Raw genomic sequence first — 14,173 nt, forward strand, 5'->3', positions numbered from 1 at the left:
GAAATAATGTTTTAATATAATTATTATTTAAATAATAATACTATTAAACATTAATATTAAAAACACATTAATTAAATAATATTATTAATATCATTTAATATTAAAACAGGTAAGTAGAAATGGTATTAATTTTCTTCTAAAATAAAGTTAAATTTTTTTTGGTGCAACTCCTGCACTATAGTGTATGTTTCGTATAGCTAAGGCTTAAAGTCCCACTCTGATTATCTTTTGATCTATTGTAAAAGTATTCCTGGTGTTTTTTTGATTATAATTATGCCATTTTTAGCCACAAAAGAAAACAGTTGTTTTCTAGTACTTAGTTTCTGCAGATTGCCAGTAGTTCATTAGAAATTTGCCTCTGAGTTGTTGTTGGGAAGTGTAAAACCGGCCCACACTTCCCATCCTCTCTTTGTTTACATCCTCTCCCACTAGCTTAGAGCCCCTCACACCCTCTCCCTAAAATTACCGGTGCAACATATTAAAAGCACCAAAAACACAATTTTCATCAAAGACTTAAAGAACAATCTGTGCGGTCTTTTAGCAACAATGCTATGACTCATTCACTACTAAGTACTAAAACAAAAATTAAAATTAAAGCGGCGTTGTATGGCCCGCAGGCGCCAATCACCCTCGCCACCCGTGCTGTCCACCCCTCTGGCCTCCGTCACTCTTGTCACCCACTGCTGACCAAGGCTAGACAAAGCTGCATGTGACAAATGGATGAAAAAAAACACTTTTTTCAAAATGGCGTCTTTCTGTTGGTTTTATCTCGATAGCAACCATTTTATGTTTGTGTCGCCTGGAGATAACGAACACATCAACTTCAGTTTCAGATTATTTGGAAAAAGTAAAGTTTTGGATTTCCTTAGCAACGGAGGTTTTTTGCAAACCACGCCCACATTCCTTATATGTTTAAATCCAATGTTTTATTAATTTGTTCAGTCCTATAAATGAATGAATATGAATGTCTTTTATTGTCACATGTACAGCTTTTACACTGACATACGAGATGAGTTATAAATATTCACAGTATTATTTTAAAAAATGTGTCCTCATTTGTAAACTCACCACGTGCACGCCATTCAAAATCTACAACTTCTAATTGCAACATTTTTCCACGGTAGCTTGCCATTGAAGCCCAAGAACTTACAAGAAGATCGCTAAAAATTCCTATGATGAGTTTTTATTTGTGTCTGGTACTAAAGACGTTTTTTTTTTTTTATTCTAGTCGGTGGCCTCTCCCCGTGGTCAGAGGTCGACAAAACAAAACTTCATGGGGTGTTTGTACACTAAAGCCAGCAGCGTGCGTGTGAATTTTTGTGAAAATCCCTAGAAAAAAAGTTAATTTTCCCATATTGTGGAAAAACGTGATATCACACAAAATGGCCACCAAACCATAGGCCATGTTACCGTCCCATAATGATTTCAAAACTGTCTTTGGATATCTTCAAGAAGTGTATATTGGTATCGTTAGTGTATTCTAAAAAAATTTTTGCGACGGTTTTTGTTTACCGCACCCACATTCCTAATACAGTCCAATTGTACATTATATCGTTTTGCTCAGCTTAAACCAGGAAATTGTATATTAAATTTTTATGACACTTTGATTAAAAAATTTGCGAGCTAGCTAAGATCACAACAGTTGCATATTCGTCGCGCACAAGCCGTTCAAAATCTACAACTTCTAATTCCAACATTTTTTCCACAGCAGCTTGCCATTAATGCCCGAGAAGTTGCGAAACGAAAAACTTTTAGGATGTTGTTTTCACATGTTGTCGGATATCTCTGGCACGTGTGTTTTGGTTTCGTTACTTTATTTTGAAACTTTTTTTTTTGGCCCCATCAGTGATTTTCTGCCCATTCATTTTTTTTTAATGGTATCGCTTTGGGGAGGCGGCCGTTCACTTTGCTGAAAATTGACGGTTACTAGGTGTGTGTAAATTTTGGTGAATTTTCGAGTATGTGGCGAAGGTCAACTTTTTGCTCAAAGGCTCAGATAGAAAGCGAGACAATAATAATAATTATTGCATAAACAATATAGAGGTTTCCGGGTTAGGATCGACTAAGTCTTTGCTTGTATTTTTTGTTTTACTACACACTGGTCGTGTCTTTTTGGGCTTATTCCAAAAACTCAAAAAGGTTGCAAAAGGCCTCAAAGGAAATTTGAGGCCTTTTGCAACCTTTTTGAGTTTTTTCCATCATTGCGAAAACAATATGGTCCTTGCAGTCCTTGACTGCTGCAGGCCATAATAATAGGTTATGGATGGCAGTGAAAAATGAAAACAAGATACGTTAATATGTTATGTTAAACTTTATCATATAGAAACAGCTACCATCCGTAAAATAACAGTTTCAGAAAATCAGATCTCTGCAGCTGGAATTAACATTTTTTTGCAGCAAACCATCAATTGGCAAAGTGGGCAAAAAAATAAATTAAACAAACACAACCACATATTTGTTGCCTAGTACCTTACCTAAAAATTAAGAAAGTTATTATGTTAGTCCAACTTTTTTTAAAATATAATTATATCCTTGAATTTATTAAATGAAGCATTTCAAAGTTGGACAGACATAGCCCAGAGTATTCATTTATTAGACTGAGCTCTGTTTATGGTTGGCCCAGAAGTTATATGATAACAACCACAAGCGGAGGGTTTGCATGCCATCTAAATGCATTGTGTTTTGATGGTTTGCATGCCATCAAAACACAATGCATGAACGAAGTGTGTAGGCTTGTCCTGATCTTATTTTTTTTTTTTTTCTTACCGCTACTTTAACTTAACATTTCTTCCACTTGCATATGTGTAAAAGCCTCTGACCTACACTTTTGTGCTTGTTTTAATGGATTTACCCTTGTTGCTCAGTTTCCTCTTAAATTTTAAGAGTTATTTTCTTGAATGCTCTTTATCTGCCTTGACTTTAATCCAATGTCTTCTACCTCACTTTTGGTGGGTTTGTATGTCATAGCCAAAAAAAGACAACAACATCAAGTAGAAGTTCTAACAAAAATATAACTGCAAAAATTAAACAACTGCAGGAATCTGAACCGCAACCAGACAGACTATTCAATCCACTTGGATGCATCAACCATCATTGTGTTAGAACTTTATGCACTAATAAACCACAGTTTCACATTATTTGATGACAAGTGTTGGATATAGTTGTTTACCAACAAACCTAAACGACAGCATATTACCAAGTAGGAATGACTAAGTTTGCTGTATTAGCAAAGCAAATTCTCCTATTGAAGACAAAGAGGTCAGTTAATTAAAAGGCTTTCTGAGGGTCATTGAAACAGCACATGAGAATCTGTGCAGCAGTAGGACTATTACATCGATCCATGGCCAGTACTACATCAAACCAACATGGTCCAACTTTCCTATCAACAAGTATAACAGAAAAACAACAAAAAATATCCTCATCAGGTGACATCTTGTACCACTGGAAGCCTGTTGCTGCTGATGCTTTGCTACTTTGCATGTTTGAAACGTGTCCAGTGTAAGCAGCTGATGCTGCTAGATCAAGACTAGGCTTGTTGATGCTCAGTCCAGATCATAGACTGTATAAGAAAACTGGGCCGAATGAGTGTGAATTCACCCATAGAAAATGACTTGCTTCCGGTTCTCACCAAATAAAGTTGTCATCTTTATGCAACACGGATGTTGCCATGTTGGAATCAGAAATAATCAATAAGCAGGGATTGGTACAAGTTGGTCTCAGTTAATATTTCTATGGGAACCACTCTCACCAACCAGGAGTGAGCTTTGTGGTGTCACAATGCGAGGAAGCAGTCGTCTTTGTGGATGGGGAGGGGCTGGTGCTCAGAGAGCAGATTTTTAGAGGAATGCTCAGAGATGCATGAATGGAGCAAATTCCCGCTTTACGGTGGTTTTTCTTCAGAAATTAACAGTATAATACACTTGAAAGCTAAAAAAGATGATCTTGCATTATATAGCCACATAAAAAGGGTATCAGAGCAAGAATGGTTATTCTGATAAATATAATGAATGAGTAACAGCTGTTTTTTCCTTTAAAGAAGTCAATGGGGCTTGGGCTTTTTCGGACAATTCTATGAAATTAAATATTACAGGAGAGCATTTTTTTTTACCAATAACCTGTTACTTTGGAGAGATGAGTAGGTTTTAATTTAAATTTTGGTGGCTACCAGTTGTTTATAGTTAGTATATTTGTTTGTTTTTAACAGTGAAGCTACATTCACACCGCCCTCAGGAAAGCGTGCTCAAGCGACCATTTTCAATTAAAAGTCCATGTAAACACGAGTACATGCGCGTTTAGAGTTTCTGCGTTCAAAACTTTCATGTTCACTAATAGCTAGGCACCTTTTTTAGATAGTTTTCGGGCCATTGAGCGTGCATTAAAAGTTAAACCAGGTTGAACTTTTACCAATCAGCGACTGATTTGTTATTGACGTTTAATTCACGAAATGCCAACCGTCTGAAAATTGATCATGGAGGAGAAATTAATTACATTTTGTGCATGGCTGTAATGCTATATGATTTAATTTCCTAGAATTGTCTGTTGTTTCCTTGTTTCCTTTTAGTTATAACCCAGTTTTACCTACACCCAGGATAAAGTCAAATGGAGAATTGAATCACAAGGTGGCTGCAAATTGGCAAAAAAAGGGAAAAAGTAGCCAGTAACTATGTGCCTCCAATAGTCTGTTTTATCTTTTTTTTCTTTTTTGGCTTCTCCTGTTAGGTATAACCACCAAATCAGCTTTCACAGGTGGTTTTTGGTAGAGAGTTTTTACGCCGGATGCCTTTCATGAGACACTACCTTGTATTTTCAAGGCACAGGGAGACCCACATAAGCAGCAGCACGAATGGTCTTGTTTGTGGACCCACACTGGATTTTTAGCTTATTGTCTGCCCTGGGAAGCAAACCCAGGTAAAAACTAGAGGAAACGTAATCCCTCTTTGCTTAAAACTCTGTAAAAAGGTTGGACTGTGGCAGTTCTGCAGCTCTTCCCTCAGGACCTGCATCAAGTGCAGAGAACCCATTTCACACATTCAGGTGTGTGTGAGAAATTATGGGACTTGAACTTAAAACAAACACAAATCTGCTTTGCAAAGTGATTCATATGGAAAAAGCAAAAGGCTTGTTCTCACCAGGAAACTATGAACAAACTGTGTTTTTGAAAGTCTTCTGTGCTTTGTACAGAAGTCCCAGTACTCACACTACCTGTTAGAGCAGATTCTTGGCATTTAATTTTTGTCTATTTTAAAAGGCATATCACTTGTTGGAGATGAGCTGGAGGAAACTGTGATTCCCAAGGTTTAGCACAAAAAAAATCTAAACTTGGGGTTAAATTAGTAAAAACATGAATAAAACAAAATAAAAACTTAGTCATTGAGTGGCACAGTTTTTCTGTATCAGTTGCTGAGCATTAAACCCATGTTATGTAGGATTAGTCTACATTCATTTTTTAATGTGTGCAAAGACTTTAAATTAACTGCCCCCATAAAAAATTTTCAAAAAGTGTTCAAAAAAGTTGCAAAGACTATGAGCTTGACTTTTGCCAAGCTCCACGTTACCACATGCAGAAGTTAATAACTTGTTTCAGATCCCAAACACACCCTTCACATTGATGACCTATATTTTGGGAAATTGCACGTCCAGCCTATTACATATGCGCACGCACGTCGGCTGCATAGCAGAGCTGCCACCAAATACCCCCCAAAACCCATGTTGGGAGTCAGCCCAGGCCCCCTCACATCACCATGGAGATGCCTCTCCATTGTGGAGGAATAATGAATTCAACTTTGGGTCCTCGTACGTTTGGAGCTCTATTCCAAGCGAGAGGAATCCATTTCTTTCTCTAATGAGAAGAGAGCCTCAGAGATTACAATAATCTGGGGTTTAAATGAGCCAAAATCAGATTGGAGGTTCCCACTGAAGCAGCAAACTGTGTTGTAATCAAAAAGTGAACCGAAAATAACTGCGTAAAGCTACAGTGCCACCCAAATTCAACTGAAACTTAAACCTTTATTACTTTCGGCTTTAGTTTACGCACCGGCTGACGTCACCTGCAACAGGTGCAAAACAAGCAACTGGCACTGAAGAGACTCACCTGGACAGATTGAACGAGTGGAGTCCACCAAAAACTAAATCCAATACAGACTGAAGCGGTTCAAGGCGTTTGCGCAAATGTTGCATAGCCGCGTTCCCAACTGCCTGGTTAGAGAATGAGAAAGCAGGTACAGTAGTAGGAGCCGGAGCTTTGGGAGTGGCTTTCACGTTTAACCCTTCATTTCCCTCCAGAGAGCTCACTGAACCTGTTTATAACCTGTTCTGGAGGCGCGGCCACTTTTACCCTGTGAACCGTGGCAGCAACCCAAGTATGCAACATGGGCTATTACGCACCAGCTGATGCCAAATCAGCGCTCCCGGGAGGTTTCACCCGCTGAAAGGGCTGATCAGCTGTGGCTGTGGTCATGGAAGTGCTAGCAAAGGGGGCGAGCAGGTCTTTCACATGCAGATCTGCTTGGTTCAGACACCTCAATCTCTCTGCAAAGTGGGGTGCCGTTTTTTAAGTAACAGTCATATTAACAGCAATATTTTTACACCGCTCTGATAAATCAAAAATAAAAACACCAAATAGATGATGACATTGGATCAAAAGTTAATAAAATGCTGATAGAAAGTTGATTATCTCAGTTATTGCACACCTAAACTTTTTATTTCTACATAAAAAATATGCAACAACAGCAAAAGAAAGATGTTGAACAAAAACATGATTTACGTGTTTGTGTTAAAGATATAACAATCAAATAAAAATAAAGGTAGTGTCATAGTTTTCTGTTAACAAACGATATCAGCTGAAGAAAATGTTCTAGTTTAACAAATTCCAAAGTGAAATAATGTTTTTGCATGTAAAGGAAGAAACAAGATTATAAAGTTGGTCCAAAATGATACAGTTATGGACATTGAATGATTGAATGACAGTCACATGAAGCTGAGAATCATGACTGCAATTGGAAATGTGGAGATCAGTTGGAAGAAACTCAAAGAATCTAAGATGATTTCAGCCTGGATGTCAAGAAAAGTAACTCAAGGAATAAGACGTGATAATGACAACTGCTTAACGTGGCATTGATACTAAAACTTGGCATTGAAAAATGTAAGATTTGAAAAAATAACGGCAAGATAAATTTTTAAGCAAAAAAAAAAGCACAATGGGTAAATAGTAAAAAATTTTATCACATTACACTATTTCACAAATGAAAAGTTTAATAGTGACGAAATCTAAAATAAACCAAAATGAAAATGCATTAATACATGCAAAAATCCTTTGGTCTTTAGGAGATCGACATAAATTCAATAATAATATAATGATAATTATCAATCATAAACTGAATCTGACAAAACAGATTTTTCTATCAAAATGGAGGAAATTTAGAACTAATGACGAATACTGTCTTTATTGGCTAAGTTTATGTCCCAAAAGTTTGAAAATACCAAGAAAATACATATAATTGTTTTGTAGTTTTATTATCTACTTAAGTTTGTGCAATCTCTATCCCAATACGTGCTTTAGGTTAATAGTTCCCATGTATGTCCATTTGATTGGGGAAAAATGGGATTGCTCATGTACATAAAAACTATTATAACTAATATATAGTATTTTCTGTTTTCCTCCCAAAAAAAAGACAAGAATAAATCTTGCTTTGATGTTAACTGTAAGGTTTGAAAAACAAAACTGAAAGATAAAATCTACATATATCTCACTTCTCTTAGAAACAAGAAGTGAAATGATTCACTTTAAATCATGAAACAAGTTGGGCTCCAATTCAGCTTTACTACAAACTGAACCATCTTTAGCAAGTTGCAGGTTCACAAACGTTGCCACAAGTTCAAAAAATGACGTGGAGTTTGTGTTTTTCCCGTCATATGCAATGCATGTGAATAGAATTAAAAACTTTATAAAGTAGAATTTGGTTCCTTTCAAAGATCTACAGATGGGACTGCTCAAACAAACTGGGTGCATAATACTGTTGATAAAATATAAAGTTTCAAGGCTAATGTACATTTCAATAAGATTTTATAGTTCATTAGCATCAAAAGTCTGCCTTAACTCTTGTTTAGTCTCATATTGAAAAACTGAACATTTGAACTTCATTAAAGCATGGTGAAATCCTGTCCTCTAGTGGCTGTACTGAAAATAACTGACCTCATGGAGGATAAACAAAACAAAAGTAATGTTAAATCAAATATGTATGCATATTTACTGGATTTTACCTGTCTGTCTGTGCGAAGACCTGTTTCTGTAGTTTGGTTCGAGCTCTGCAGATCAACTGATTCTTCATTTGCAGGAACCAGAGTTTCCAGCTCGGGGAAATGGTCTGATTCCGTGATCTCTATGTCTGGAATCATGTCATGCATGTCTGGTGGCGGTAAAGGAAAGTCCATGTTGTAATCCTCGAGAAAAGTCTCAGTTTGTACTTTTGATGCATTGTCCTGAGGTGAGCTTTGAGGAGCTTTGAGCTGTGTATGGTTCTCTGCAGGTTGAGGTTTTGTTTCCACATCGAGAACATCAGTCTTTGGAGGTGCTGAGATAGGTGCATCCCCTGGTTTTGAGTTGTGCATCTGTGCAGTCTTTGGAGTGTTTGCAAAGCTGGCACTTCTTGTTGCTGTGCCTTTCCCAGGCTCCCAAGACTTCACATGTGATGAGTTCTCACAGAAACCAAACGTAGAGAAGCGATACTTCTCCTGACTTGTACAAATTGAAGGTTTGCTTTTAGTTACACTCTCTGATGAGTCCAGCTTCTTAGTAGCAGAAGAAATGGGTGTTTGGACTGACAGCTCCTTCACATACTTGGCAGGGATGTAAAATGGTTTGGTGTTCTGGTCTTTGCGGACGTGCCACCAATGCTCATTGGTTTTGGAGACCAGGATGTAATTCTCCTGAGGCTTGATAGAGATAATGTGACCATCCTTTGCCTTGTACTGGTATTCATACTCAACTGACACAAGCTCCATGGTGCAGTGCCTTGTGGCTGTTGGGTTATTGTCCGCTCTGTGGGAGCATCTTGGAGCTGGAAACAGAAAGAAAAAAAAGGATGTGGCTTTCAAAATTAAAAAAAGATTTACAGATAATATAAAAAAACAAAGAAGGCAGAAAATACAACATCAGTGCTTTAAAAGATCAGACAGTCAGTTCATTAATGAGAGTTAATGGAAAGAGGTGTTATAATTTAGTAAAAAGCTAAAAAAGAAGAAAACACTTTTATTCAAGCATGAACCATGACCCATCAATTTTGACAATGTCAGAGAATCCTCATTCCATTCAGGGAAAATAATTTAAAGTCCCACTCTGATTCTCTTTTGATCTATTGTAAAAGCGTTCCCAGTGGTCTTTTAATCATGTTTATGCTATTTTTAGCCAAAATCTAAAAACCTGTGTTGTTCTCTAGACCATACTTTAGTTTCTGCAGAGCGACAGTAGTTCATCAGAGATTCGCCTCTAACTTGTGGGTGAGACTGTTGGCGCAGAGCAACCCCGCCCTCCTTCCCCTCCCGTCAGAGCAGGGAGCTTGCAGTCCGCCCAGTATATTTTCTTTGTCTCAAATATTCTCTTTTTCATACTAAATTTTGTCTGCTCCAGATTCACAACGATTTGAAGAAGTACTCAGCAACACAAAATGAATCTTAATTTTCTTTATACGAGCCCTTAATTATCAGAAAAATGCCACAAGAACATATAAACCACAAAAAACACAACTGTCATCATAGGGGGTCTTTAAAGCAACTCTCAACATCAATTCCTGCAAGAAGTTTTTTTATAGTCTGAAGAAATACTTAATTAAAAGCATAAAAGGCTAAATTACACACTTTTGAACTGGTACTTCTCCCTTTTTAAAACATTTTTTTTTACAATTCACACAATATAGATCCTATGAAGATACATCTATCAAAAGCCAGAAAAACAGTGCTCAATGGGAAACTATCATGCAACGTTGACCACACGAGTATGGTGAATGAGTTTTAAACACATGAGTTTTAAATCCCAATAGGCAAATACACGCACTTCATAAGAATATTTTATTTAATTATTAAAAAAACCACAGAAAAGATTGTGCAACAATCCTGTTTGCTGGCTTCATTGGAGCTCCACTCTGGTACAGTACAGAAACGCCACAGTAATAAAAGTAATCAATATGCTGGAAGAGCTGAACAGTGCAGTACTGATTTGGGTTTTTGAAAGAAAGCCTTCTACAAGCAAAAAAAAAATCCTCTGATCAATTCTATTGATCTCTCTTGGAACTCTTATCCTTTATACCTTATAGCTTCACATTTGTGAAAAGAGAAAAAGAGAAAGTTTTTTGGCAAAATTATTGTCATATTTACACTTTGAGTAATGGAAAGAGAAAGCAGAATCCCTTCTAAAATGTAGAAAACAAAGAAGCAAAGAGCAAACCTACCAAGGAGCTCAAAGAACCAAAGGGGACTCTGTTTTTAAGTGTTTACAGTTGGTTGAGGAGCATGGGGTTTAGACTTTGAAGGCAATGCAACCAAACATTTAAGATTTTCTGCAAACAATGCAATTGTCCTCACATTTAGTTTCACTTCCTGCATTGTGAACTTTTCTTTTCATGTCAGAGTGTATTTCCAATACACAATTTTTACAATGTGAATTAATCATCAACTGTCTGAAAAATGATTTTTATTTTATAACCAGCCTTTTAACAATAGTACTTCATTGTAAATATTTGTTTTAACTGTGGGAAAATGATCCATAAACCACCAGTAACAACATAAATAAACTGTAGTCTTGTAAATGAGCTTTTTAGATTCTAAAACTGAGTTACATAAAAGGGGATTTCAAAATAAAACTTTAATTTTGAAATTTTAAAAATTAAACAACAAATTCCAAAGCAAAAGTTAAATCAGGCAAACTAAATAACCTAAAATCTACACATGTATATACATACAGCACTGGGTCAAATACGCACCTCAGTAGTTGGATCTGCTATGTTTAAGATTCATTCCATCCATTTTTAGCTTAATAATTTTTACAATCCATTAAAAAACATATTTGCTCAACAAAAGTAAAAATTAGGAAAGGTGCACCCTGTTTCCTCCTTTGATTCAATTTCAATAAAATGTCTTGTTTTGTTTAAAAAAATACTTTTTAGCTGTTTTCTTTTTAAGAAAAGGGAACTTTTGAATTTGTTTATGGGAAAAATGCAAACAAAGACGAAAAAGCATCCGTGGACAGAAATAGACAGGAAGTTGCATGGCAGGGGGTGCAAAACAACTTCAACCTGAATAACATGACAGACTCAGAACGGCAGAAATGTTTAGCCACAGAACAGGAAGTGTGCAGCAGCCTCCAAGCATTGTCAGTTCAACGTCATTAGCAATCTCAGCTCGGTTCTGAGGGAGCTGTCTGTGTTACATTTAAAGCTTTTAAGTACAGAAAACACTATATCTAGATTAATTTTTATTTAACTTTTAAGATAAGTAATAAGAATAATGTCCTCAAAAAACTGTTAATCCAATTTATCTTAAAGTTATTTTTGAAAATAATATTTTTAGGTTGCTACTCTGAGATTCATCAAATTCAAGGCTATACACCTTTATAAGTGTATTTAAATGTGATCCCCTCTGGACCAATATATACTAAACAAACAGACTTAATAATAAAATTAATTTCAAAATGTTCAGTTATAAACTAAAGCTTTAAGAAGTTGTCAACTTGCCTGGTCTTGTCTTCCTGAATATCCTGGTCACTTGGTTTCATTTTTTCTGGACTTGTAAAGCAGAGTACTACTAAAACATTTAGAACAGTGGATCTCAGCCTGCCGCTCACATTCACCTTCTGCTTGCCTGCCTTTCAAATGGTTGACTTGACTGACTTTTGTTTCCTGTTCTGTTTCGGTGTGATGCATTGTCAAATGAGGCAAGCAGTGAACCATTGCAGCTCAAAAGCTACAGATAATGGGAAGTCTGACTTTAACTCTGGCGGCAGGAGTATTTTTGACCAGCTTATTTTTATTGTATCATGTCGAATGGAACTGAGCAACATGCTGGTGATTCATTCAATCATGACATTAAAAATAACTAAAAGGGATGACTTGTCTACATGGATGCATTAATAAACAGACAATTACCATTCATTTTGAGCAAATTAGAGTCACATTTAAAAGCAAAAAACACAAGTTTTAGGTAAATTTAAAAAAAAGAAAAAAAACGTTATAAAGGTAAAATGATAGTGTTATTAAAACTAAAACAAAACAACTGTTTAAGTACTTTTTATACTCTTGACTCTGAAATGATCAAGGGCTACAGTGTGTTTCATACTCAGAAAACTAAATTTCAAAATAAAACACTAGGTTGAAAAGTAGAAAGGGCTCTTTGACAGATGTGGCATCATATTTCAGTCAATAATTGTGTGAGAGTAACTGAGCTGTTGTACTGGAGCATAACTGTCCTCTTCCCCATAAAATGAAACTCATATGAGTGCAGAATGGTCCTCTGTAAAGTTAAAGAAACAATAAACTGTGACATAAAATTAGGCTTGTCATAGTGTAAACACACCCTTGACTGCAAATTTTAGCATGTGATTTCTGGGGGAAAAGGATAAAAATTCCTTTTAACACTTGTGTTGCCTTGTGGGTAAAAAGTGACCTACTACCATGTTTATTTGTTCATGTTTAATTGTGGGCTGTACACCATTAGGGTGCAATGATTGACTTGTGGGTCATTTTTGACCCATAAGCATTTGATTCACCAGATGAAGCTCAAAGGCCACACACAAACATTCATTAATTCACACATACACACAAACACACACACACACAATTGCCCACACCTACACCAGAAAGCAAGGTATATGTCATACCTGGGTAATTTTAGTTAGTTAGTTGATATCCTCCACTTTTGGTCACAAAACTGGAAGCAACCCTCAGGGTATGTTGGCTACAATAGCAACCTGCTTCAAAGAGTACTTTTTTTAAGCGAGGTTACTGAGCTCTAAGTGCCATTTTGACGACAATCTGGTTCATGTAAAAGCCCAACTTAGGCTATACAAGTTTTTTTTGTTTCTGGAAAGAGGGTCACTGTTTTACAAAAGACCTGTTAATTTTGTTGGCAAAGCTTTTCAAACTTTGCTTCCTCCCACTACTTTTCAAGCAATGAATTTTTATTCACTTTGACAAATTTCACATTTTATAGATTCAATGTGTCCTGCAGTCTATGCATACAATTGTCTATTTAGGATTAAGAGTAATTATAATGGCATCATTTTTAGGTGTATGTATTTCATATTCCATACGTGTAGAAGTGTTTGTTCAGTCTGTCTGGTGCTGAAACGGCTCCTACACACATTTATACAGTTCCCTGGACAAAGGCTCTGCATTTAATTAAAGAATAATTCCACAGAGTGGTAGATTTATCTTCTAGATAAAAATCCATATGATACTTATATTCTGTTTTTCATGTGTTCATTTTGTTCATATCTATTCCTTACGCCCTGAGTTTTACACTAGGTACTTTGGTGTGGTGTTAACCATGGTGGACAACATTTTTAGGACCAAAAGAAAATAAATCTTGTTACTTACATATCTTTTTCAGGATTACCAAATGTGATTGGATGCATTGATGGCCTATATTCCTATCAAAGGACTTTCAATAAACGAGGGAGACTATGTGACCAGGAAGTCTGTCTGCAGTAAATCAATGTGCAGATAACGACTGAATTTTAAGCCTTTGATCTGTCTGTGTTAAAGCCACAAACCTCAAAGCTGCTTTCCTTTAACTAGCCAATCACCTCATTACAAATGCTGAGGCCAAAAGGGCAGGGTCTTGTACACAATGCCAGAGTCTTCACGGAGCCATCATTGTACCAGTCCTTTCATCAGGGTAGGTTAGCTTTCCAGCATGTTTCTGTCTTTCTGGTATTGGTTTGTTTTACATTTTAAACATTACATGACACTTGTTGTTATTCACCTTTTGGTCACCACAATGAATCAGCTTTCACTGATTCACACAGGTGGTTTGGCAGATATTTTTATAGCGGATGCCCTTCCTGACACAACCCTATATTTTATCTGGGGTGGGGACCGGCACAGGGTGACCCAGACTTGGGCCCCCTTGCGGCTACAGACATTTCAAAACTCTATGGTAGGATATTTGGTTAAGAATTCTTCTG

The 14,173-nt window shown here is 36.5% G+C and overlaps 1 protein-coding gene and 1 long non-coding RNA gene across 2 annotated transcripts in view; one reads left to right on the top strand and one right to left on the bottom strand.

The window, feature by feature from the left end:
• Positions 1 to 12,060, bottom strand: part of LOC101169742 (rho GTPase-activating protein 15) — a 30,599-nt gene extending 18,539 nt beyond the window's left edge. Inside the window, exons 1-2 of the mRNA XM_011488362.3 lie at positions 11,724 to 12,060; positions 8,260 to 9,056 (exon numbers count right to left, since the gene is read on the bottom strand). Coding sequence (XP_011486664.1) covers positions 8,260 to 9,000 — 741 coding nt within the window. The 5' untranslated portion in view covers positions 9,001 to 9,056; positions 11,724 to 12,060. The remainder of the gene's footprint in view (positions 1 to 8,259; positions 9,057 to 11,723) is intronic.
• Positions 6,096 to 6,667, top strand: LOC110017180. Its single transcript, XR_002292477.1, has 2 exons — positions 6,096 to 6,218; positions 6,283 to 6,667. It is a non-coding gene; the product is annotated as an uncharacterized LOC110017180 (long non-coding RNA).
• Positions 12,061 to 14,173: the final 2,113 nt, after the last annotated feature.

Source organism: Oryzias latipes, chromosome 19, assembly GCF_002234675.1.
Source record: "Oryzias latipes chromosome 19, ASM223467v1".
Taxonomy (NCBI): Eukaryota; Metazoa; Chordata; class Actinopteri; order Beloniformes; family Adrianichthyidae; genus Oryzias; species Oryzias latipes.